The sequence below is a fragment of the Onychostoma macrolepis genome, chromosome 08 (assembly GCF_012432095.1).
Source record: "Onychostoma macrolepis isolate SWU-2019 chromosome 08, ASM1243209v1, whole genome shotgun sequence".
Classification (NCBI taxonomy): domain Eukaryota; kingdom Metazoa; phylum Chordata; class Actinopteri; order Cypriniformes; family Cyprinidae; genus Onychostoma; species Onychostoma macrolepis.
Genome location: NC_081162.1, coordinates 15,709,988 through 15,737,414, shown reverse-complemented (window position 1 = coordinate 15,737,414; position 27,427 = coordinate 15,709,988). Strand labels below are relative to the sequence as shown.

General features: G+C 37.1%; 1 protein-coding gene across 1 annotated transcript; it reads left to right on the top strand.

Annotated features, from left to right (window-relative positions):
• The first annotated feature begins 646 nt into the window (after positions 1 to 646).
• slc6a17 (solute carrier family 6 member 17) lies at positions 647 to 27,196 on the top strand. Its single transcript, XM_058785709.1, has 12 exons — positions 647 to 979; positions 5,483 to 5,899; positions 15,141 to 15,298; positions 17,277 to 17,403; positions 18,921 to 19,102; positions 19,804 to 19,914; positions 20,272 to 20,513; positions 20,693 to 20,885; positions 21,368 to 21,560; positions 21,672 to 21,831; positions 22,025 to 22,187; positions 23,029 to 27,196. The coding sequence occupies exons 2-12, from the start codon at positions 5,605 to 5,607 to the stop codon at positions 23,395 to 23,397; spliced, it is 2,193 nt and encodes a 730-aa protein (XP_058641692.1). The 5' UTR covers positions 647 to 979; positions 5,483 to 5,604; the 3' UTR covers positions 23,398 to 27,196.
• The last annotated feature ends 231 nt before the right edge of the window (positions 27,197 to 27,427 follow it).

Below are 27,427 nucleotides of genomic sequence, written 5' to 3'. Positions count from 1 at the left end.
CTCAGACAAAGGTGTTCTATTCACCTAAACTGATGCATTTAAAATCACTCTTTATCTTTACAGTAATGCAGACGTGTGATTAATGGGACAGCTTTAAAAAACATCTGCTGAAGACATTAATCAGCAATCCGCGATATCCATCTCAATTCAGGCAGCAAAACTGAAAAGAAACTCGATTGAGCCAGACCAGCCTGAACCAAGGACAGTATAAATCCTCACATGTCAGGAAGAAGAATGAGCTAGACACAATCAGACGCATCCGCTTGTGCGAAGAAATAGCCTTTCTGATAGCAGACACTGTCTTTTCTGAGAGAAGAAAAAGCATCAATAGAGCTCCAGATTTCAGCCAGTGTCATCTCTCACTGCTTTGATGTGTTCATAGTGGAGTTTATTGATTAAAATGTGGGAAACAACCTTATCTAGAAATAAATAAGATGTAACTTGACTTCTTTGGACAGATATGGACAGCATTGAGCATTTGAAAGGTAGTAGGTAAGAAACTACTTTGCAATCGACAAAAGGTGTTTCATCAGAAATGGACGGGATGGGATGCGTACATCACGCGTCTGCTGCTGACGTAGGAGCGCGTTCGTGACTCATGCGTACACCTATAGTAATTTGCTCTCTGCCAATCGTGTAAGGAGAAATAAATTGCGCTTTGGATTTTAACCACTGGAAGACAAATCAAGGAGTGGGTTGGTTGGAAGTGTTGTCGCGGACAACGCCCACGGATGTGTCAGCGTGACCCTAAAGTTACTATTTTGGGCTGATAGAGAAAACACAATAGTGCGCGGTGGGCTTTGCGTCAGGCGGCGCGCTCACTCACTCTGCGCATTTCTGGACAGGTTCAGTCGTGAGCGCGGAAACGGCACATCAATGCCTCAACGAGGTATCAAACTGATTCTTCAGGTTATTATCACTCCTTGAGACCTACACGAGCACATTCGCATCAGATTCTCTCTCTTCGACATCCAGTTAGGTGAGTGATCTTGGATTCGTTTCATTTAGTAGCCTACCCGTCGTGATAAAAAATGCAAGAGATTTTTCATCGATGATTGCGTTGTGCCAACTTATTTGGTATTCCAGTCATGCATGAAGCGTTTCATCACGCTGCACGCAGTTGATGTCGATAATTCACGGCAGCAATTACCGGTCAGTTGTTCGTTATTTAAGAGGTTTCTCGTGTTTTCAGAGGCGCGTCAGTTTTAGGTCAACCTGACACAAATATTTGACCTTGAGGATGCTGCGCGGCGCATGGTCCTCTTGACATACATGACAGCATTACGTGTTTTGGGTCCACGTGTTTGTGTTTTTAAGCTATCGTAAGCGTATTGCTCGTGTCGATTAGTGTTGAAAGATCCGTGAATGAGGGAGGGTATAGGTGAATGCTATCAATGTCCGTGACTGCAGTCAGGCGCATCCTCAGGTGATGCTTGAGCTCTCGAGGAGTTACTCCCAAATGAAAACTTGACGAAGAGGCACGTGTTTTATTTAATTACATTATTTTTTTATTTTGTGTATAAAGTAAAATAATTATGCTTGAAAAGTGAATAAAGGTAAAATTGTGAAAAAAGTTTCAGTTTGGAAGTTTGCATCAAGACTAAATGGGTAGTTGACGCAGTTTGTCGTGCTACTTGACTGACCTTCAGGGGGTCGACTAATGATTTCCTGACCAACTAGGTTGAGGTTTGTTTCACGCAAACAAATAGTCTTTTTGTCAGTGAACAATCATCTTAAAATGTGTTAAACAAAACACAACATTTTTTTTCTTGTGACATAGTCAATAAACTTTAATAAATAGTCAAATGATTAATAATGACAGGAGTTATGTTTTGTTGTTGTAGGCCTACGTCCAATACTGCGTGCTCTCGAACGACATACTGTTCCTGTTCATGAGCGTCTAGTTTAGCTCACTCTGACTAACAATACAACTTTTGTCATTATGGAAACGTTTTATATAGTCTATACATACGCGTATGTTTGGGGACAGTAAATTTCCCCCTTGTTATTATGCTTATTATGCTAGCCTACTTTTTCAAACAGCTTTTTAAACAGTATTGTTGGGCTACTTCTCAAGATTAAAAGGTTTCAGTGTCCATTTGTCGTTTTGTTTAAGAACGTTTACTAGATGAATTAATGTAATTGTAAAATTGATAATATTGCAGGCTACTGTAATCCTATACTGTTCAACACTGCAAGATGGTTAGAAAAACTTGGCTTCCATTACAACAGATAGGCCTATGAAAGCTCCTCGTGAAATGAATGCTGTAGTGCAAAGCCAAAAACCAGATGCAATCATAAGCAAAGTTTTATTAAATCATAAAAATGGTCTATTTCAGCTTGAGTTATAAACTTCAACAGCCAACAGAATACTCATCAGGAAAAACTCATCTCTTGAGTCCCAGATTTGATCTTTTCATTTTCATGTTCTTGAAATTCAACTTTGGTCATTATGGAAATATTTAAAAGCACGGTTGAAATATAGGCCTGTACATACATTTAAAATTAATACATATGTTTAACAACCTTGTTTTTTTTTGTTGTTGTTTTATTTTTTAAATTTGGGAGGTATAATAAATGAAACAATTAGCAGGATACTGTTTTAAGTAGCTTTAGATGTAATACACCAAACAACATGTTAATTTCCCAAATGTCTTTATTGTCAACTACTCAAATAAGAGGCTACCGGCCTTCATAATCTCTGCCACCAGTTTGTTTTTTCTTAACATTCTGTTTTGGCATTGTAGGAGCCAAAACCTTCTTTATATATTAATTTAACGGATTATTGTAGTACAATATTTACAAAATTGCAGTACAATTATTGTAGTACTACTCTTCTAGAAGATGAGAGATTGACATTGCAGTCATACAATGTCATATCAATGTGTGCTCTTTTTTAATATGGAGAGATTGCTTGCTGAATATGAACTCTTATTCTCGTGACCCATTATATGTATTTCAAGGATTTGACTAAATTTGGTTCATGTATCCTCTCAAGCACTGGATAGATGAGCTGTCACTTACTGTTCTGATACAGAGAGCATTCGGGTTCACAGGAAGCAGAGATGCGAGAATTTCATCAAGCTCTATTGCCTAGCAACCCGGTCAGATAAAATATGTGCATTTTACATTATAACGTGCAGTTGAATGAACAGGATATTTAGCTATACAAACCATTATTACTAAGAGAAGCCATGCTGTTGGTAGGCTCTGATCGCCACCATGTTTTATATTCTTGGACTAAATAGTAAAAAGCTAATCACCATCAGGGAGGGTTTAGGTTTGGGTGTTTGTTTGAATTCCTCAGCATCAGCTGACCAAGCACATTAACTGCATTATGAATGATCAGCGCCCGTGTGTTTAATGCACAGCAAAATGAGACACACTGTGAGCAGCATTCTTCAGGTCTAGTTTGCTTCCTACTGAAATATAATCCCTTCCATAATAATGACGTAGAACTGACTGGCTTGCTGCCCGGATAGGCTGTTTTGGACCTGAACACTGTGCAAAATTTCACAGTGGGTGCAAAAGTTCAAACTCAGCATGTGATGGTCCTTTGATGGTCTATCATCACTGACCATGTCACAAAAACAATGCATTTGCTATTATTTCAAACCATGGTTATGTCTGTTCTTAAAAGTAGCTGAATTTGTCCTCATATGGTTCCCAGGGGCAGATTTGAGCCTTTTTGGAATGCGGTTAGTAGGTTGTCATGGGCGGTGGGTGGGCATGGCCTAGCAACAGCAACGTTTTGTGTCCTCTTGTATTTGAGATAAGCCATATAGATTTTTTTTTCCAGCACCTCAGGCTGCTTCTCATTACCAAAGATAAACAAAGGTGGGAAGAGCAAAGATGGTGGCTCTGTTGCCACATTCCCTAGTCATTCAGGAGATAAGAATCTCAGCTCATGCATCACCTCTCCCATATTTATCACAAAAAGCGGCCCTATGGTCTAGATTAAAAGCTAGTCAGTGGCTGCTTCTTTTTTAGTCTCAGGCTGTGTTTTGCACAGATTTCATCCATTACTTTAACACAAAATAAACATTCCTTCAAATGGGCTGCTGATAATCAACCTTTAAGACTAATTTTAAAGCACTAGTTTAGTGCAGTGTTGCACAGTCAAACCTATGCATTTTTTAAGTTAATGCATTTAGTTACTTTTTAAAGACCAAAGGACTGTGTAAGCGTTGAGTTTAGAAGTTCATTTGGATGTCACATGTAGCAGAATATATGTGCATGCTGTAGATAAATATAAGTGAGAGGTTGATTTTAGCAGAGATGACCACACATATTGTGTATTCCATAACTGCATCAAAATGCACAACAATTGCAAACCTTGAACTCAATCCAATTCTGCAACTTTCTCCACAGTTTACTTGCATATGTATCAAATACTGTTGTTTGCTTGTCTTTAATTAACATTTGTATGAAATATTTCATATTTTATGTGAGCTTGTGCTTTGACGATAACTCTACCACACAAAATGAAAATGGCTTTTATTAATTATCTAATATTAATTTGATTTATAGATCAATTATGGAATGATTTATGTATTTATATACACTACCATTCAAAGGTTTGAGGTTAGTTTTACTCTTTTCTTCTTTAAATAAAGATTTATTTTGATAAAAAAAATTATAAAAGTATATTTTTTAAAATTTACTTTATAAATGTATATAAATATGTATACCAAAGTGGCAGTAAAGACATTTATAATGTTACAATATATTTCTATTTCAAATAAATGCTGTTCTTATGAAATTTAGATTCACCAAAGAATCAAAAAATCTAATCATCAACGAAAAAAGGATCACTTCCCACAAAATATTATACAGAACATCTGTTTTTAAAATAATAAGAATAACAACATGATAATAGTAATAAATGTTTCTTGAATCAAATCAGCATATTAAAATGATTTCTGAAGAATAATGTAACACTGAATATTGAAAATCTAGCTTTGCCATTGTAGGAATAATTATAATATATACATTTTAAAATATAGAAAACAGTTATTTTAAACTGCATTAATACTTCAAAACAGTACTGTTTTAACGGTATTTTACATTAATTAATATAATTGTAAAATTTGCAAAATGATAATATTGTACCATGGTTAATACCAGTAGGCCAATGCTGTTCAAAACTACTATGCGGAGGGTCAGAAAAATCTTCCCATCTGTCCTGCCAGTGCTTGCCTTGGTTTTCATTACAACAGATTGCTTAGCTTCTCATGCAATTAATGCTGTAGTTCAAAGCCAAAAACCAAAAACAATGTTAAGCTTTAATATATCAGAATAATATTTGGGTTATAAAATTCAACAACCAAGACAACACTGACCAGAAAAAAATATTTTCTTAAATGTAACAAAAATGGTCAAGTCTTTGGACGATGATTCGGTCTGTATAATGGCCCTCGGTCATATTTTTATCTCTTGTTGCCCAATTTCTCATGTTTTCTTTTTTATGTTCTTTCCACAGGAGCACAAACCTTTATTGTCCACACCTGTACCAAGCCAAAGGGGCAGTTTTTGTGACCTCCATTCTGCCCTGCTCTCCTTTCACACCTTTAATTGTCAGGATCACCACGGCACGGCACAACCATGCCCAAAAGCAGTAAAGTGACTCAGCGCGAGCACAGTAATGAGCATGTCACAGAGTCTGTGGCCGACCTCCTGGCGCTGGAGGCTCCCATGGACTACAAAAGTAGTCAGATGAGCATGAACATGACAGGAGGGGGTCCTCCACCCATAGGCAAGCCAGATATCTCCCCTGACTTAGAAGACGGACGCCCTGCCTGGAACAGTAAGCTACAGTACATCCTAGCCCAGGTGGGCTTCTCAGTGGGCCTGGGTAACGTGTGGCGTTTCCCTTATCTTTGCCAGAAGAATGGAGGAGGTGAGTTACTTATTAGTGACGTGCATTCATAACTGTTTTGAGGTTAAATGGAGAGTTCACCAAAAAATGAATATTTCTGTCATAATTTATTCAACCTCTATTTCTTCTCTAGTACACAAAGGCGGGGCGTAAATCGTGTGGGGGTGCGGATTTTATCTGAGGGTTGTCCCCCCTAAAAATATCATTACAAACCACTCTGTGTATTGTAAATAATATAATGGACATACACTTAAAATAACTGTGTAACTAGTAAAACAATATAAATGCAAAAAAAAGCATTTTAAGTTTAGAAGCGTTTTAAGTCCCCTCTCCCTTGCCTCACAGTGGTTAGGTCCACTGCTTGCTTTCCCCCTTTAAACTAAAACACACACGAGCCCATTGGGAGAGAGCAAAGTTCTTTAGTAGTTATGTGTAAGTAGGCTGTCAAGGCTATTTTATTCACCGATGTGTTGGGTTTTGCTCAATATGATGTTAAGTGCAGTGGGCTTGCTGCGGTTGAATATCTAAATCAGAGACGTCCTCAGTCCCAGACAAAACCTAAAATACAATGTGAAGGATGCAAAATAATTTATTAATTATATAATATGACCGCGTGGTGAACCTATGAACCGAACTCATATTTAAACACGGTCTCCATGCTATGTACACATGCTGTGTTGTGTATATATGCTTACAAGTACAATTTTGGCTGTATTATTTATTTGTGTCCCCTTCAAAAATTAATCTTGAGAAATGTTATGTTTATTGTCCCCCCTACTGTTAGATGAAATTTACGCCCTTGCACAAAGGGAGAATTTTTAATGCACTAGTCGCTCTTTTCCATGCAATTATAATGAATGGGTGCAAGACCTTTCAAGCTTTAAAAAGACAGAAAAGTAAAATATCCTAAATGTTATGTATACATTGTATACATTTTTGCTTTGCACAAATTTCTTCTATTAGATGAACACTAAACCAAATTTCAAAGGGTTTAGTATTTAATAAACCAACAGCCAATGATCTGCTAAGAATAAGACTTCAAGACTTAATTTAAAGTACTACTAATTTACAATTATTGCTAATCTGCAATAACGTTTGCCACATTTTACTAGCATATCAATTAGGGTTGGGTACCGTTCACATTTGAACCGGTACGGTACCGGTATCGGTACCTGAAATTCGGTACCGGTACCCAACGGTACCTTTTTTCGGTACTTTACTCTCTGTGTAATAACAAAAACATTTATTTCAGTGAAAAAATAAGTCCAAAACTCTCAATTTCAACATTTTGAACAATAGGGCCCTACAATTTTTTTCTTTTCTTTTTTTTCTTCCAGAAATTCTTGTTTTATTTTTTCTGATAATCAAATGAAGGCATGAAACATTTATTTATTTTAATCAAATGAAAATGAAACCCTTTTATTTTTTGGCAAACAAACAGAGGTTTACTGTTAATATTAATACATGGTAGAAAAATTGTCTGAATATTCCTTTAAAAAAGTTTTAATAATAATTGTATTTTTTTCTACAATTAAGTGGTTAATGTGGTTGTAATAATTATTTGGTAACACTTTATTTTAGGGTCTCTTAACTAGTTGCTTATTAGCATGCATATTACTACAATATTAGCCATTTATTTGTACTAATTAAGCACATATTAATGTCTTATTCTACATGACCTTATTCTACATCCATAATCCTACCAAATAACTAAACTTAACAACTACCTTACTAACTATTAATAAGCAGCCAATTAGGAATTTATTGAGGGAAAAGTCATAGTTAATAGTGAATAAGTGTTCCCTATTTTAAAGTGTTAACAAATTTAATTTTTAAAATTTAATTGTTTTATTTAAATTTGTCAGTAAATGGAATATATAAAGACGTACATTATACTGTACAAAAGTAATACAAGAGTAATATATTTCTGCTACACCGCACTTTTATTTTGACAGGTTGCCGTGAAGTTTCTGTGTGTATACAGTATGATATGATGCTAGTTTTCTCAAATGAAACGGTAAAATTCTCATGAAGTGACTCTCACAGCCTGTACCCTGATAGCACATGTACATCTCGGAGACGTCTATTTGACATCTGCATTTACATCTGCAAGATGTATTTTTTAGGGTGTTTGCTCATCTGCAATACGTCTATAGGATGTTTCCTTTTAGATGTCAAATAGACGTCTATTAGATGTCTTTAAGATGTTTATGATTTAGAATGTATATAAAACTGACATCTGAAAGACGTCTGTCAGACGTTTATAGACAGCAGATGCTTTCCAGATCAAGAGATCTTGAACAGACATCTTGCAGACATACGTGTGCTATCATAAGTTCATGTGTTCATGTTGTGAGATGCAGAGTCCGAAAATCACCGCGAGTTCACGTGTGCTTCGGTATTTGTGTAGTAAACAGAACCGCCATTCATACATACCGAGGCTAACGGAACATGCAGGATTCATATTTAAATCGTCTTTTTGCGTTTTAATATTCACATACACTAGTTCATATCGCGAATCGAATTAAGTGACAGACCTTCTTTTATTCATCCAAAAATTATGCATTCCGTGGCATTTTCGCGGAAACCATATGACCCTAGAAATGTAAGCACACTTCAGAACATTTTGGTTTGCCGTGTGTTGTGTTTTAAAGAGTTGCAGGGGTGACAAGTCACAGGGTCTCGCTCTCTCTCTCTCTCGTATGCGCCCAAATGCGTTATCAGGTACCGAAATTTGGTACCGAATGATTTAATGTGAATCGATACTCGGTAGTACCGACGCAATTCGGTCCGTACCCTTAAAAGTACCGAGTTCGGTACCCAACCCTAATATCAATGTTGCAGAAAAGTACCAAAAATCATAAATGTTTTCTTTACAACTGTATTTCAAGTCTTCTGAAGCAATTTAACTTTGTGTGACAAATTAAATCAGAGCTCTAAAACTGGACCAATCTGATTTATGAACACATCAATCAGGGCTGCGTTTCCCAAAAGCATCGTTAGCTTAAAGGGTTACTCCACCCCAAAATGAAAATTTTGTCATTAATCACTTACCCCCATGTCATTCCAAACCTGTGAAAGCTTCGTTCGTCTTTGGAACACAATTTGAGATATTTTGGATGAAATCAATGGAGCTACGATCAATTTAGGCTTACAATGCATTTGGGAAACACAGCCCTGGCCAGTTTTGTGAGTAGGATCAACTGACTCATTAAACAAATCTGACACAAAGAAATTAATTAATCATAAATTAAACATTGCTACTACTTCTTTCATGAACAAGAGCTAGGAGAGATGACATTTGCTGTTTTATGTTTTTTTTTTTTTTCTTTTCTTTTTGGAGCTTGATAGCCCCAAGTCTTATTTGCTTTCATTTTACAAAAAAAGTTTTTGTTGTTTTTTTTTTGTTCAAAAATGTACATTTTGTGTTCCATGAAGACAAAGTCATGCTTGTTTGGAATCACATGAGAGTGAGTAAATTATATTTGTCATTTACATTTTTGTGTGATCTATCCCTTTAACGTTTTCACTCTTTATTATTATCTTAAGCTCTGTAAAATTTCCACTGAGACAGGCTTTTTTGGGACAGCTGAATGTCTTGTGTGCTGTGGTCCCTCTAAATGTATTAAGCTGCCGGTACCAGTGTGCGTTATTTAGGGCAGGCAGTGTTATATGGGCTGTTCAAAAACAGTAATGTCAAGGCCTTTACGGTATTGATTCGTAAATTTACGTCATCATAATTTTCTTGCTGTCATTGCTCCACTGCATGGAATATTATTCATTGTTTATATTATCCTCTAATGCGAAATGTACAATTTCATGCTATTTCACAGTCTCTAGCCAGAAATGTGGTGTAAAATGATGAGACAGTAGTTACTGCAAAATAAGACAAAAATATATAAAGAATTTTTTTTTTTTTTTTGCAGTGCACAATTTATTGCTAATGATCTGAAAAAAAGAAAATACATTAGTCAACATTTGATGAAAGGTTTTGATCCACTTCAAATGTTGACTACTGAAGTATCAAAAATGAAAATAGTATCAATGACAAATTGTAATGAAAAAAACTTTTTGAAACAAGCTTCTGAAAAAAGATACTTTAATATTATCTGAAAGTGAAACCTGACACCTTAATTAGATCGTCATATCTTGTCCTTGCTTGTCTAGCAATTATGAATGTTTCCCAGAAGGCCTTGTTTCCGTTACGCACCCTTGCTCTCTCCATCTTCTCCCTTCCATCTGTTCATCCATCCCTTTCTCCTTCCTCCCATCTCCTCTTTTCTACGCAAGACCTGCTTTTTCTTTTTCATTAGTCGTATGCATAAATAAAGCCCAGACAAAAAGCCTCAACAAAGCAACATCGAACACAAAAGAAATTCTGTAATCAAACTGATAACAAGCAGTCCATCGTCATAAATAAAGGCAGAGGGAGGGCTGTGCTGTGATCATCCCTGGCTCTAATTACACTTGGAGCCTCCCAAGAGGATGGGTTTGTGGTCATCTGCCAGGACTGTGCACTCCACATCTTCAGAAGCGGTTATTTTCGGATTGTTCTTTGACTTCAAATAGAGGCCGCTCTGCTCAGACCAAACTCTTCGTCACCATGGAGCTAGTTTGACGTCAGGGCTCAGAAGCGTGACTTGCTGTTTTATTCTGTTGTCTGTCTGTTCGTTCATGCCTATTGAGGCTCAGACTGTCATTAACCTATTGCAGATACCATCTGCTGCATCTAGGTGGTTGAAATTTAGCCAGAAAATTTAGGGGAAACAAAACATAACAAAGGTGTGAAAATAATAAAGCTTTGCTCTTGTTCTTGTTCTACTTGAAAGTATATTGTATTTGATTTTATTTGAATCCAAATTGTGTCATATAAGATAAATATTTCAAAATGTAGTGTGACAGGTCATATATTTAGTTAAGGAACATGTCATATTTATTACCAATCATTAGTTTAGTGAAATCAAGTTCTCTTTTAAGAAGTATAACCAGTGATCCAAATATATTGCAGTTATGGAAATCTAGTTAAGTCTGTCCAGTCAACTGCACTACTTTTGCAATATTTTGACCTGAATTAATGTTCTGTTCTATTTATTTTCTTTTTTTCCCTGTGGTTGACGAACAAGCACAGTACTTGACATCTTTATAATATCTCTATTATTCTACAACCCGAAATGTTGGGATGTTTTTTAAATTTGAATAAAATGAAAATGAAAATATATTAAAATCACATGAGCCAGTATTTTATTCACAATAGAACATAGAGAAATATAACAAATATTTAAACAGAGAAATGTTACACTTTTATCCACTAAATGAGCTCATTTCAAATTTGATGCCTGCAACAGGTCTCAAAAAAGTTGGCACGGGTGCAACAAAGGGCTGAAAAAGCAAGAAATTTGGAAAAGATTCAGCTGCGAGAACATCTAGCAACTAATTAAGTTAATTGACATCAGGTCTGTAACATGATTAGCTATAAAAGGGATGTCTTAGAGAGGCAGAGTCTCAGAATTAAAAATGGGCAGAGGCTCTCCAATCTGTGAAAGAGTTCAATTCAATTCAAGTTTATTTGTATAGCGCTTTTTACGATACAATCGTTGCAAAGCAGCTTTACAGGAAATTAAGTTTCTACTATATATATGCATACACATACGCACACATGCACATATACAGGTGCTGGTCATATAATTAGAATATCATCAAAAAGTTGATTTATTTCACTAATTCCATTCAAAAAGTGAAACTTGTATATTATATTCATTCATTACACACAGACTGATATATTTCAAATGTTTATTTCTTTTAATTTTGATGATTAGAGCTTACAGCTCATGAAAGTCAAAAATCAGTATCTCAAAATATTAGAATATTACTTAAGACCAATACAAAGAAAGGATTTTTAGAAATCTTGGCCAACTGAAAAGTATGAAAATGAAAAGTATGAGCATGTACAGCACTCAATACTTAGTTGGGGCTCCTTTTGCCTGAATTACTGCAGAAATGCGGCGTGGCATGGAGTCGATCAGTCTGTGGCACTGCTCAGGTGTTATGAGAGCCCAGGTTGCTCTGATAGTGGCCTTCAGCTCATCTGCATTGTTGGGTCTGGTGTCTCTCATCTTCCTCTTGACAATACCCCACAGATTCTCTATGGGGTTCAGGTCAGGCAAGTTTGCTGGCCAATCAAGCACAGTAACACTATGGTCATTGAACCAGCTTTTGGTACCTTTGACAGTGTGGGCAGGTGCCAAGTCCTGCTGGAAAATGAAATCAGCCTCTCCATAAAGCTTGTCAACAGAAGGAAGCATGAAGTGCTCTAAAATTTCCTGGTAGATGGCTGTGTTGACTGTGGATATCAGAAAAGACAGTGGACCAACACCAGCAGATGACATGGCAGCCCAAATCATCACTGACTGTGGAAACTTCACACTGGACTTCAAGCAACATGGATTCTGTGCCTTTCCACTCTTCCTTCAGACTCTGGGACCTTGATTTCCAAATGAAATGTAAAATTTACTTTCATCTGAAAAGAGGACTTTGGACCACTGAGCAACAGTCCAGTTCTTTTTCTCCACAGCCCAGTTAAGATGCTTCTGACATTGTCTCTGGTTCAGAAGTGGCTTGGTAGCCCTTTTCCTGAAGACGTCTGAGTGTGGTGACTCTTGATGCACTGACTCCAGCTTCAGTTCTCTCCTTGTGAAGCTCTCCCAAGTGTTTGAATCGGCTTTGCTTGACTGTATTCTCAAGCTTGCGGTCATCCCTGTTGCTTGTGCACCTTTTCCTACCCAAATTCTTCCTTCCAGTCAACTTTGCATTTAATATGCTTTGATACAGCACTCTGTAAACAGCCACACCTTTCAGTAATGACCTTCTGTGACTTACCCTCTTTGTGGAGGGTGTCAATGTTCGTCTTCTGGATCATTGCCAAGTCAGCAGTCTTCCCCATTATTGTGGTTTCAAAGAACAAGAGATACCCAGAATTTATACTGTAGGGATGGTCATTTATTCAAACTCAAATGTAAATATTCTAATATTTTGAGATACTGATTTTTGACTTTCATGAGCTGTAAGCTCTAATCATCAAAATTAAAAGAAATAAACATTTGAAATATATCAGTCTGTGTGTAATGAATGAATATAATATACAAGTTTCACTTTTTGAATGGAATTAGTGAAATAATCAACTTTTTGATGATATTCTAATTATATGACCAGCACCTGTATATACATACATATACACATACACACAGAAGAAACCCAATATATTTAAGTTATGACAGACTTAACTTGGTAATTATGTGTTGTCTGAGGGTTGGCATCCTCCGTGGTCCTCTGAGGTGTTGCCATCATCTCTTCTCAGGTGTTTGGTCATCTCGGATCTTTTTTAAGGGTTGGATCCAGACTGATGCTTCAGTAATTCCTAGTTACGGCAGAATCAGAGAAACAGATAGAGACATAAGAGTGCGTAAAAACACAAGAGTGCGTAAAAAGATTGTGGAATACTTTAAAAACAACGTTCCTCAATGTCAAATTGCAAAGGCTTTGCAAATCTCACCATCTACAGTGCATAACATCATCAAAAGATTCAGAGAAACTGGAGAAATCTCTGTGCGTAAGGGACAAGGCTGAAGACCTGTGGTCTTCGGGCCCTCAGACGACACTGCATCACTCATCGGCATGATTCTGTCATTGACATTACTAAATGGGCCCAGGAATACTTCCAGAAACCACTGTCGGTAAACATAATCCGCCGTGCCATCTGCAGATGCCAACTAAAGCAGAAGCCATATGTGTACATGGTCCAGAAGCATCATTGTATCCTGTGGGCCAAGGCTCATTTAAAATGGACTGTTTCAAAATGGAAAAGTGTTCTATGGTCAGACGAGTCCAAATTTGACATTCTTGTTGGAAATCACGGACGCCGTGTCTTCCGGGATAAAGAGGAGGGAGACCTTCCAGTGTGTCATCAGCGTTCAGTTCAAAAGCCAGAATCTCTGATGGTATGGGGGTGCATAAGTGCATACGGTATGGGCAGCTTGCATGTTTTTGAAGGCACTATGAATGCTGAAAGGTATATAAAGGTTTTAGAGCAACATATGCTCCCCTCCAGACGACGTCTATTTCAGGGAAGGCCTTGTGTATTTCAGCAGGACAATGCAGCTATTACAACAGCATGGCTTCGTAGTAGAAGAGTCCGGGTGCTGAATGGGCCTGCCTGCAGTCCAGATCTTTCACCTATAGAGAACATTTGGCACATCATTAAACGAAAAATACGTCAAAGACGACCACAAACTCTTCAGCAGCTGGAAACCTATATCAGGCAAGAATGGGACCAAATTCCAACACCAAAATTCCAGAAACTCAAAACCTTGATGCCCAGACGTCTTCAAACTGTTTTGAAAAGAAGAAGAGATGCTACACCATGGTAAACATGCCCCCGTCTCTACTATTTTGAGACCTGTAGCAGGCATCAAAGCTCATTTTGTACATAAAATTGTAAAATTTCTCAGTTTAAACATTTATTTTGTAATCTATGTTCTATTGTGAATAAAATATTGGCTCATGTGATTTGAAATTCTTTTAGTTTTCATTTTATTCAAATTTAAAAAATGTCCCAACATTTCCGGAATTCGGGTTGTAAGAAAAATAATATCTTAAGACAATTAATTATGGTCTTAAAATTAAAGTTGATGAATTAATGCTTATGTTGATTTGTATATTTTAAAAGTGAATTAAATATTGTATTTTGACTCAGTTGTCAACATCTTTTGATTAAGTGTCTGACCATATGATTTAATGTCTTACAATAATATTTCATGTAGTTAGGTCAATTTATGGCCTAAATTAAATCCAAAATTACAAAATATAAAAAAGTGACCTTTATATGCATTAATTTTAGAGACAGTTTTGCTAAAAACATGTTTATATATTTTACTTCAGTTAATGTAAATACGAAATATGAGGAAAAAAGTGTCCCAGACAGTCATACCAAGTATTTTGTTTTTCAAAATCCAAAATTTTCACTGATTTAAATTCCAGCAGACTCACCAATGCACCGTTTAATTAGCAAGACACATATTTTAAGACAATTTACTATTTGTATATGTATGAAAAAAGTAAAATGGCATATTTTGAAAGGGGGGGAAAAAGCATTTTGAAAAAAATGATGTGAGTTTAGTGTGCAATAGTTTGATTGATCTTGGGCTATTGGTTGGTCATTAAGGGCATTACACTCTGTGTTTACAAGTGTCGCTATCTCTCTTCACAGGTGCCTACCTTGTTCCATACTTCATCCTTCTTATCCTTATTGGCATCCCACTCTTCTTCTTGGAGCTGGCGGTTGGACAGAGGATCCGTCGAGGGAGCATAGGAGTGTGGAATTATGTTTGTCCAAGACTCGGTGGCATTGGAGTGTCCAGCCTAATGGTGAGTGAATAATGTCCTGGAGAAAGTAGTGGACTGAAACACAAGACACAAATGAGCAGTCACGCAAATGTATGTTCTTTTCTTGACTGAGATCATGTTTCTTTATTTGATTTATGAGTAAAAGAGGAAATCAGTTGTTTTGCGTTTAAATTGCTGATTTTAATGACATTGACTTGTGTCTGGTGCATGTCAGCTCAGACTGGGTGATTGATACAGTTTGAGATTCTAGTTCGCATGCTAATGTTTTGTTGGAAAAGGGTCACAATACAATAAGGAGCTTGTGAGTTCCAGACCAACAGCCAATTTCAGTGTTCTGAAGGTCCTAACAGACGCATTTGTTTTTGATGAGTCACTAGCTTAAAAGCACTAATTTACCAGCCATTCTGTGCCGAGTCATCCATTATAGACTCTGTGCTCTGATCAGTTTAATATGAGCACAGTCACACAACCTATCAGATGGGTTTCGATCTGAAAATATCACTCTGTCTGAACATGTAATACATTTATTTTCAGCCCCAGCTGCACCTGGACTTTCTGCTTTCCTCTCCTTGTACAAGCAGCTGTGCTTTGGAGATACTTTAGCAAGTCAGCAAGTCCGTTAGGCCTTTTGGAAGGTGATGGTTATATACCATATGCCAATGCACAGGTGCAGAAATTTGGTTATTGTGTAAATGCTTTTTAATCAGAAGTTTCTTGGGAATTTTTTCTTTTCTTTCTCATTTGTAACAGAATGTGCTGAATACATATTATATATCAAATACAGTGGTGTTCAAAAGTCAGAGTTTTGCATTCTCTGATTACATAATAATTTAGGTGATTTGATTATATTATTTAAAATATTGATTATATTATGTCCATTAAATACAATAATTGTTTATTAATTTATTAATATTTAATTATATACAATTATTTATTAGAATATTAAATGTTCTGTTAATCAAGATTAATTGAACTGAAAATTAACATTTTGTATTGTATTTAGTATTTGGTATGGAGTCTGAATGAGACTGCTGGATTCATTGACTTCTGATTGGGAATTGACCTTAATTGTGTTAACCTTCTACACAAAGGCAATGAAAAAACATGCAAGGAAAGCCATTTTGAAACCATGGGCCTTTAAATAAAAGAGCACCACAGTTAAAATGACTGTGGAGAAACACTCATGGACTATATGTGGCTGTCCTGCTGCAGCCGCTGCTATTAATACCCATGAAGCTACAGCAGAAAGAATTTGCTTCAATTATTCACTAACTCAACGTGCTGTGGGCCCGTGACGTTGCAAAGAACCATTACCGCCCTGTTACAGACTGCAGGGAAAAAATCAAGGGATAGATTTTCTGTTAACAGGCACTCGTTGCTAAACCATGAACATACACGGTATTTCAGCACACAGAACACATTCACTTCTGTTTATGGACAGTATAAATGAAGTAAGGCTATTGAGTTTTAGGAGTTAAAAGACTTCAGATTTTATCCATTAAGTCATCCGATCATATATCAGACTCCAGGAGCCAGACTTTTGACTGTCAGCACAGTCTGGTGCACATCAGTGCTATTACAACTGCCAGGAAGAGCTACTCTGACTGACATGTACTGTAAAATGACTAACCACAACTTGTTTTTCAACATAGCATGTAGAATTGGATGAATCTGAAATAGATGATGCAACAATACCAAACTAAACTGCCATGTAGACATGTTGCGGTCATTATTTCTGTTTGTCCAGTATACGTATTTATTTCAAAGCCATACAAGAAACACAAGAAAACATTCCCAGAAGATTCCCAGAAGGTGCCAGACAGTTAGATTGGATTTTGCCAACTAGATTGCTATTTTCAGTGCACAGTATGACTCAGATGTTCAAGTAAATGGTTGAAATGAGATGAGACCTTGCCAGGGGACAGTTTTTGGTCAACATTACCCCTTAATTATTTTATAGTTGTTAACAATATCCATTGTTTTTTCTCTCATTCTACAGGTGTGTGGTTTTGTGGGTCTGTACTATAATGTGATTATCGGCTGGAGCATCTTCTACTTTTTTCAGTCGTTTCAGTATCCTCTGCCCTGGAGCGAATGTCCCATCAGGAGGAATGGTAGCCAAGCCAGTGAGTGTTCTGCAGTTTCTCACATAATGACTAGAAAGATTGCAGTCGTGTTGTTTTATGTGAAACATTTAATTTGGTACAACACTTTGCCTAATGAAATAAAATGTGGCACAGCAAGAAGCTTCTTACTTCCATCACAGTCAAAGCTGTAGAAATATGTAGTATCATCCATTAGTTGTGTGCAAACATAATGAAAGAGTTTTGTTTTCATGCCCAACAACAGACGACCTTAATAAAGTTGCAGTCTGTTATGTGTCACTATTTGTGACTTTTATAGCACTGCAGTCTTTCTTAAATGGATAGCTCACCCAAAAATGAAAATTCACCTTCATGTCATTCCAAACCTGTATGAGTTTCTTTCTTATGTTAAAGATTAAAGAAGATATTTGAAAAATGCTGGTAATCAAACAGTTGATGGTCCACATTTCTTTCCATACTATCGAAGTCAATGGGGACCAATAACGGTTTGGTTTTTCAAAATATCTTCTTTTGTGTTCAACATAAGAAAGAAGCTCATACAGGTTTGGAACGACATGAGGGTGAGTAAATGATGACAGAATTTTCATTTTTGGGTGAACTATTCCTTTAAAGTATATTCCACCCAACACACATTGTGCACCTTGTCACATTTACTATACCGCTCTTCATGAGCCTCATACTCAAGGTCACGTTGTGTGTTTTAGACTTCCCAGCATGCCCTGCAGCAGTGTCCCCTGGTCAATAAGTGGAGAATGAACTAGACAGAGGCTGAGACCTGCAGTCAGTCTCACTCTCAACCCCACTAAGACTAGATACATTTAGATATGCATCTTAGGTGGGCACAGCACACTACAAATACCCAAATAAAACCAAAAACTATATTCTAGCATAAATTCAAACTCTATTTGTGGTCTTTATGTAGTACAAACTTTAAAGAATTGCTATATAGACTAAATTGTATTGATTAAAAACCTCAAATCTTTTAGTGCACAATGTTTCTTAGATACAGTTTTACGTGTACCTTTCCAGGATACTCTACTATGCTGTTAGAAGCAGTATTTGGAGATTTCCATAGCACTGGCAGTGTTCTCTGCTGAAAATATTGGCAGGTCACCAGCATATGTTGTGTTTTGGATGCTGGTTTTCCCACCAGGTTTGGATTCGGCCTTAGGAAAAATATCAGTATTCAAATTAATGACTATTTTTATTTGAACAATCCCGATTCTCAACCAGTACTGCAAGAGTCCCTTTACAAATCACTTTTACGAGTTGTTTTTAGCGTATAGTTAAAAGAGATAAGTGCTGCCCTGTATAATAGACAGCATTAGAAGAAAGAGAATTTCTTTCATACGGTATGTAAGCAAAATCAGAACTGAAATGAACTGGAATCAAATCGATTTAAAATTGGAGTCTAATGAATCAGAATCAAATCCTAAGAAATACAATCTGATGTTTTCCACAAAGTCATCAAATAGTCAGTGCTATATTAATAGACATGGGCTTAATTTTGTCCCTCCGGTTTTCCTTTGTCTGGTTAGTTGTGGAGCCTGAGTGTGAGAAGAGCTCAGCAACCACGTACTTCTGGTACCGCGAGACCCTGAACATCACCAGCACAATCGCAGACAGCGGGGGTCTGAACTGGAGGATGACTCTGTCGCTGCTGGGTGCCTGGATAATTGTCTGCCTGGCTGTAATAAAGGGCATTCAGTCTTCTGGGAAGGTGAGGCAGACTTGCTACTGCATGAGATAATGAAATGAGAATCAGCTTAGTTGAGAAACACATCAATTTTCGGATAGCTTGAAGGCACAATCTGCAGATGCTGCGGTATCAAGCACTTCTGAACAATTACACAATCACAATGTGCAATTATGATTATTTTCTCAGAGCGGAACATTTGTTTTCTCCTTGAAGCGAGTTCAAGGTGTGATGGTGCAGTTTTAGCAAACACAGATTTTACAGAGAAATACCTGTTTACCAGCATCACAGTGTCTAAACAACAAGGACACAAATAGTTGTCTACAAAACAAAATTTCTGCTAATCTCATAAAGCCAGTAGTGCTTCACCACCTGTTCAGATCATGTAACAAGAAAAGAGCCTCTGTAAGGCCAGTTCTTGAGTTTACATTTAATTTTTAGTTAATTAATGAATCAATAATAATTTGATTTATTTATTTATTTATTTTGGCAACAAAGATGTAACATCAGGGTCGAAATCATATCAAACCAAAAAGTGGAAAGAATGGATTTTCACCTCAATATTTACATTTATGAACAAAAAAGTATTTATATGTGCTAAATTTAGGTCATGTTGTAATAAGTAATAGCAAAATCATTAATGCACAGTTATTTTTTTCTAAAAAATCTCAAATCATTGTAAAACATTTGAACAAAGACACATTTGTTACACCATGTTTTTGCAGGTGATGTACTTCAGCTCTCTATTTCCATATGGAGTGCTCTTTTGCTTCCTGGTGAGAGGGCTGTTCCTTAAAGGAGCAGTTGACGGCATTGCTCACATGTTCACACCAAAGGTAAGGCAAGTGTACACGTGCGCTGATTTTAAACACACATGATATTTTGGAAATCTGTTTTTTTTTTTAGAGACTAAGGGACACATTTCATGCAATGTAAGCAAAGCTTTAAGATAGAAGAGTCAGCAATGGATAAAGAAAATTTCTGCAGCTAAAAAATTGCACCCTATCAGGTGGTTGGACTCCCTCTTGTGGTGTAGGTGGGATATTTAATCCGTTTTACATTAAGAAAAATGATTCTATTACCTTAATCAAACATTTTGAACATTTGAAGGCCTTCAGCTATGTTAGCACTGTTCATTTAAATTTTTTAATCAAATACTGTAAATGTAATTTTTTAAATGTATTTAATTTTAGCTGGAGATCATGTTGGAGCCGCAGGTGTGGCGTGAAGCTGCCACTCAAGTGTTCTTTGCTCTTGGTCTGGGTTTCGGTGGAGTCATCGCTTTTTCCAGCTACAATAAAAGAGACAACAACTGCCATTTTGATGCCGTGCTTGTCTCCGTTATCAACTTCTTGACCTCTATACTGGCCACACTCGTGGTGTTTGCAGTGCTGGGTTTCAAAGCCAACGTCATGAACGAGAAATGTGTGGTGGAGTACGTATGACCTCCTATTATGTCTGTGTATTTCTCTCATAAAGGGATCCTTTTTGTGATTGGATTAAGATACACTTTCCATTGTAAAATAATATCTGTGCTTAATGCTTTAAATCTAAATGGGGAAGCTGGATTTCGAGATCATCCAGCAGCCTCATGTCTGTGTTGTTTTCTTTTAGGAATGCTGAGAAGATTCTGGGCTACTTGAACTCAAATGTGCTGAGTCAGGATCTCATCCCGCCTCACGTGAACTTCTCCCACCTCACCGCCTCTGACTATGCTGAGATGTACGGAGTAATAAAGATTGTGAAAGATGACAGTTTTGAACAGCTGGGGCTGGAGCCGTGTCTGCTGGAGGATGAGCTCAATAAGGCAGGTGTTCAGCCCATGAGCTGTCTGCTTTCATTCACAGGTTTCAGCTAAGCCATTAGCATGGATAAAACTTACATTTAGACTTAGGATTTATTTATTTATTTGCCAAGCTCAATAGACGAAATGTCTATTGTAATCATTTCTTTTATTGAATCATAATAGTATGGAATGTATTGTACTGTTCAAACTATTTATGAACTTTAGGGCCATGTTGCACACTTCATTTTTATTTTTTACATCTTTAGCGTCCATGTACCCAGTTTAAGCTAAGTTTTGGCAAAAGAAAACGTGACATTCATCATTTTGAGGGTAAACAATTGTGTAAGTCAAAAACTAAAACTAAAATTAGATTTTTTTTTTTTCATTTCAGTTTAGTTTGTTTTTATACATTGATTTGTATTTGTATTTCATGTAATGAAATTTCATTTAATTTTTTTATTTTTTATTTAAACAATAATACTGTTTTTTCTCTCTCTCGTCAGTCTGTTCAAGGCACCGGTCTGGCTTTTATTGCCTTCACCGAGGCCATGACCCATTTCCCTGCTTCTCCCTTCTGGTCTGTCATGTTTTTCTTCATGTTGATAAACCTGGGCCTGGGCAGCATGATTGGCACCATGACTGGCATCACCACACCCATTCTGGATACTTTCAAAATTCGGAAAGAGTTCCTCACAGGTGAGAGCTCCTGGTTTATTCTTATTTTTCCAATGTATGTTATAATTGTGGTGATCCTGGGCCACTTTTAGGTGGCACTGAGTAACCTGTATGATCTTGTATTTCCCGCAGTGGGCTGCTGTATTGTGGCTTTTTTGTGCGGCTTGCTGTTTGTCCAGCGTTCAGGGAACTACTTTGTTACCATGTTTGATGACTATTCTGCTGGTCTTCCCCTCACCATTGTGGTGATCCTGGAGAATGTATCAGTAGCCTGGATCTATGGCACCAAGAGGTGGGCAAATTCACTGACTGCTTGTGAAGTTCTCTAGCATTTTGCTTCAAGAGCTACATAAAATAGGACTCTGTCTCTGAAATCAGATCTCCTCCTTGTCTGTTCTTGATAACACCAAATATAGTCCCATGCACTTCAGTGTATTTTTGTGTCTGATATTGATCAGCGCTGTAATTCTGCATGCATTCATCAGGTTCATGCAGGATCTGGAGGACATGCTGGGTTTCAGACCGTACCCTGTTTACTTCTACCTGTGGAAGTATGTGTCTCCAGTGTGTCTAATCATACTGATTTCTGCCACTGTGGTAGAGATGGCCATCAGCCCTCCGGGATACAATGCATGGGTGCAAGACCTGGTTAGTCCTTTTCTCTCTCCCATCCTATTCCTGTTCCTAAATTACACTCTGCTCAGCCATGAAATACATATGGATGTCCATTGTTTGATATTTAAAACTAGTTATTATTTTAATGTTATTTGACTACATTTTAGTACGTATAGATTGACATTTTTATATTTTGTGGTAGTTTATATAATACCCCTAGTTTAAACATTTTTCCCCCTTTATCATCTATATATGCAATTACATCTAGGCAGTGTCCGAATTCAGGTATATACACTACTTTTCAAAGGTTTGGTTGCTAAGACAACATTTATTTGATCGAGATGGAATAAAAACTGTAATATTGTGAGATACTATTACTATTTAAAATAACAATTTTCTATTTTCATATTTTCATAAAAATGTAATTTATTCCTGACGGTTCTGAAGCATTACTCCAGTCTTCAGTGTCACATGATCCTTCAGAAATCAGTCTAATATGCCAATTTGGTGCTCAAGAAACATTTTTTATTATTATCAATATTGATAACAGTTGTGCTGCTTTACATTTTTGTGGAAACTGATAAATTTTTTACAGGATTCCTTGATTAATAGAAAGTTCAAAAGAACAGCATTTATTGAAAAAGAAATCTTTTGTAACCTTATAAATGTTGTTAGTCACTTTTGATCAATTAAATGTATCTTCAAATAAAAGTATTCATTTCTTTTTCAAAAATCTTACCGACCCCAAACTTTTAAATGGTAGTGCATGTATTTTAAGGAGGAAGTTTTATGACATTTAAATATGAAAATATTACTCATTTTGTCACTTCTGTTCCATTTAATCAATTCTTTCTCTCCTTCTCTCTATAATCAGGCCACGGAGAGGTTTCAGAGTTATCCTCCTTGGGCACTAGCCATGTGTTTTGCTCTGATCGTTGCAGCCATGCTTCCTCTTCCATTGGTCTTTATTGCCCGTCACTTCAACTGGATCCCAGACGGCTCCAACAAGCTGTCCGTCTCCTACCGCAAGAGCCTGGCAAAGGAGGCTTCCACCCTGGAAGATGAGACAAGGTTCATCCTGGGGAAGAACCCCAGCGAAGCCCCGTCTCCCATGCCCAGCCACAGGGCCTATCTGGGCCCCGGGAGCACCTCTCCTGTGGAGCTCATCACCAACTCTACCTCCATCAGCGGCTATGGCAGCGGTTATCAGACCAACCCCGCCCCTCCCAAATCTGAGTCATGATCCTCCAACCCACCGACCAGAGACTGAGACAGAAAGAGAAAGAAGATGCTGAACAGATGAGAAGGTCCTAGTGTTGGTCACACCTTAACCCAAGCCATCCAAAAGAGCAGGACGACAAGAAAACAGACAGAGAGACAGAGATCCTTCCTAGACAGGTTCCCCTGGGCCCAATTATTCATACGGACTACAGATGTTGGTCTGAAGGTGAAAGACAGCCTGAAGCTTTCAGATCAAAATGTAAGGTGGCTTATTTGGTGAGTTGGTAAGTTATTTTTTGCATACAGTTAAATATGTCAACTCTAAGACGGTTCAAACATTCAAGCTTCAGGTTTGGTCTCTGTCACTGAGCTAAGGTGATAGTTGTCGCTTAAGGTTAAGGTGTTACCAATGCTGCTGAAATCCAGACATCTTACAAAATGAGCAAGATATGAGATGCCATGCAAAGAATTTCATTTAAACTCATCTTTAGAGCTCATAAAGGGACACGACTCAGAGGGTCTCCGAAAAACTAAAGCTTTCACTTCTTATAATGAGCCCTCTAGTGGATATTATGTAAGAGTCACTGTTAAATACAGACCACCTGAGAGTAGAGTGAATTGATTGCTTGATTTCTGTTACCAACTGAAGTACATCTTCATTTAATAAGTGTTCTTGGTTATAGACTTTGCACATTAACAGTCTGTCATGTCCACATCTCAGCACAAGAGGGCGACATATGTATTCATACACAAAGCACATATGTATGTAGTCTTCAGTGCAGTATCAAATATATACAGTATAAGTGTCAGGTTCAGGATGTTTTTGCAAATGGATTTAAGATTCATTTTTGGAAAGTTTTACCTAGACGTTTTTATTTTTTATAATCAAAACAATGTGACTGCCTGATGAGAGGTGAATTCCACACAGCACAATAAATGACATTTTCAGGATGCAATAAGGGGTGCCGTTTGAGCCAAGTAAACTCCACCAAGCACAATTTAATAAATTACACATGAATTAAATGGGAACAAATATTTTTTAATTTCCATTTCAGCAGTGGCAGTAATAGTAATGAAATGAGTGGCATTACGTGCCATTGTGAGGTTTACTTTGAAGCCCAGTTCTAAACCTGTAGAGAAATCTGCATTTGCTGTGCTATTAACTTGTTTTTATACTTAAAGTATAAAGTCATCATGCTTGGAGGAGATTAAACTATTTTAGGCCTATATAATTATTTAAAGTGAAATTTATAATGAAGACAGTAAGCTCCAAATAGGGAATGGTACTGGAATCTAGGCCTATGTTTTTCAATTTCAAGCCACAAAACATGTAAATGGTTAAATGGTGTTTGCTTAGGCTTTACAAATGCCAATGTCAGATTATTTACTGTAGTGCACAGAGAAGCATTTGGCCCTTGTTCAACACTGCCTGTTTTCAAACTTGCTGTTCTGGGGCCAGATTACAGACACCTATTCTCGTCAGGGTCACTAAACAGATTGAAGAGTTGGGATTTTTCTGTAATATGGCTGATCTCTGGAATTTGTGTAAAATATATTATGAGGTCATTTGTGTGGATCTGATATTTAAGACTTTTTTGGAGGAGGGAGAAACAATTCAGCAATTTTCAAAATGCTACACAAATGACCTCTTAATTTCAAGCACTGCTAAGATTATTATTTAATTAATAAATAGTTATATATAAACACACACACACTATCAATCAAAAGTTTGTGGTTAGTAATATTTTTTAAGAAGGGAATTCTTTTATTTAGCAAGGATTCATTAAAATAGATTGTAAAATTTTATATTTTACAGCATTACTGTTTTTTTTTCTTGCATTTGTTAAATAATGATGCATTGGTAAGCATTGGAGACTTTCAAAAACATAAAAAAAATTCTGACCCCAAACTTTTAAACGATAGCTTGTGTGATTATATATATATATCGTTTTTTTCTTTAAAAATATATTACGCAAAGAAAAATGTTGTATGGACAAGAAAAAGATTGCTGTAAATCAACCTGATGTGGAAAAGCAGTTGAGTGTCTTTATAAGGTAACACATATTGAGCTGGAAAAAAGAGGACCAGTTTTCTTGAGGAACCAAAGTATAGTAATGTAGTAAAGTAATGTGTAGTCCCTTTGTATGTAGTGTGGAGTGAATACTGTGAAGACTGCCTAATGTGATTGAGAACTGCTGCCGTTAAAAGCTCACTGCCTAATAATCTGCAAGGCTAAACATACTCTCCGTTTTAGTTTGATTTATGTGCTCATTACGGATACACTAGTTCTAATGAATGGGGTTCGTTTTCAGTATTTATTCCAGTAAGAATAGATTCAGGAAGCTGAAGAGGGCTGGAGAGCTGAGGGGAAAGTGTGAAGGAGTGTGGGACAAGAGTTGTGGGTCTTATTGAAACCCTGATGAGTACAACAGCAAAGCTTTTGATCATCCAGCTGCTTGTAGCTTTTGAGTCTGTCATAAAGGCTGCTGAGGTAAAAATAGACACGGACTAGGCTGGTTACCCATGGGAACCTGTGTCAGAAACAGCACGGCTGCATGTTAATGAGTCCTGTGTGTGTGTGTGTGTGTGTGTGTGTGTGTGTGTGTGTGTGTTTGTGTGTTGAGGAGGGGTTTCAAGATGTTCCTGTAAGGCCCTTGTTGTATCCCTAGCAACCACTGCATTTCACAACAACAATGGGAAAATCATTTAAAGGGACAACTCACCTAAAACAATTATTTCATTCTGTCATCATTTACTTGTTGTTCCAAACCCATATGACTCCCTTGCTTCCATGGGCATAAAATATGAATTTATTTAATAATATATTGGTTGCTTTTTTTCTAACCAATGAAAGTTAACAGGGACTGGGACTGTCGAGCTTTAAAAAAGACAAGAAACATCGTAAAAATAGTCCATATATCTGCTCTAGCCATATTATAGCTTCGTGAAAGAAATTTAAGTAATTCACTGACAATTTTCGCCTCCATTGTAGTGCATCATTCAAATGTGTTGTTTTGGAGCTTGACAGCACCAGTCCCCATTCACTTTAATTGTTAATTTTGATTTTTCCATACATTTTTGAAACATCTCCTTTTGTGTTTCTCATTCGTTTTCATTTTTGGATGGGCTTTGGAAGAGCCCACACTTTGCCTGCACTAAGATGGAGTGCGTCGCTATTTACTGAAAGAAATTTAGGCGGTAAGAAATATGTGAAGCCATCCCTCTAGAGTTTGCCCTTATCACACAGTCAGATGGGATTTCGAAACAGCAAATTGATTCATAAATCAGGACAGATTTTAAAATTTTACATGCACAATTTGTTTGTTGTAGTGTGTAGTTGTCCAGCGTGTGGTAAAGTACAATAATGTTAATGTTGCTCCTGCAATAGCACAATATTGTCCACAAGGTGTCGCTGTGTGCCGTTGATTAGTGTGTTGAAGGTGTGTCTCTGTGCCCAGCCTCATCCTCCAGCCCCGCCACTGAGCACAGCTGGTGTCTCTCATTATCGCTTATACTCTGATGGTTAGTGTGAAACATATATTGTTTGTTTTGTTGTTTGCTTGTGGCAGTTTTGGGTTTGTGCACTTTACCTTCTCTAGACAAGAGGCCCCAGAGCTGCATCTCACAAGCACAAAACGACACTAGGATTGTTTAAACTACACTGACAAACAGATGCAACTTCAATTGGTGTATTGCCAGTCAAGCAAAATTTGAACTCGTGACCCCTCACACTGAAATAATAATATTTTTTTAAAATCCACTGAGTCACAACAGATCATATTCAGACTGAAATCCAAAAATTGTTCCTAGTTTTAAAACAGCACCAAGTTACTAACAAAACAGACATAGAAAAGAGCGGTCCAATTAAAATCTCCTCTGTGGGCAGCTTGAATATTAAATTGTACATCAGGGATCTTCAAAAGGGGGTCCATGACCCCTAGAAGGTCCACAACACTACAGCAGGCCAATTATATTTTTTTGTGAAAGTATGCATTAAATAAAAATGCAATATTAAGTTAACTTCAACCAAAGTCAAAGCTAAGAAGCTAAAG

What these genes read in the sequence shown, in the direction of transcription:
- slc6a17 (XM_058785709.1), top strand. Translation starts at nt 5,605, where the DNA reads ATGCCCAAAAGCAGTAAAGTGACTCAGCGCGAGCACAGTAATGAGCAT. An exon ending in TTGGAGTGTCCAGCCTAATG is followed by an intron (nt 15,299 to 17,276) that starts GTGAGTGAATAA and finishes CTCATTCTACAG; the next exon opens with GTGTGTGGTTTTGTGGGTCT. An exon ending in TCGGAAAGAGTTCCTCACAG is followed by an intron (nt 21,561 to 21,671) that starts GTGAGAGCTCCT and finishes TATTTCCCGCAG; the next exon opens with TGGGCTGCTGTATTGTGGCT.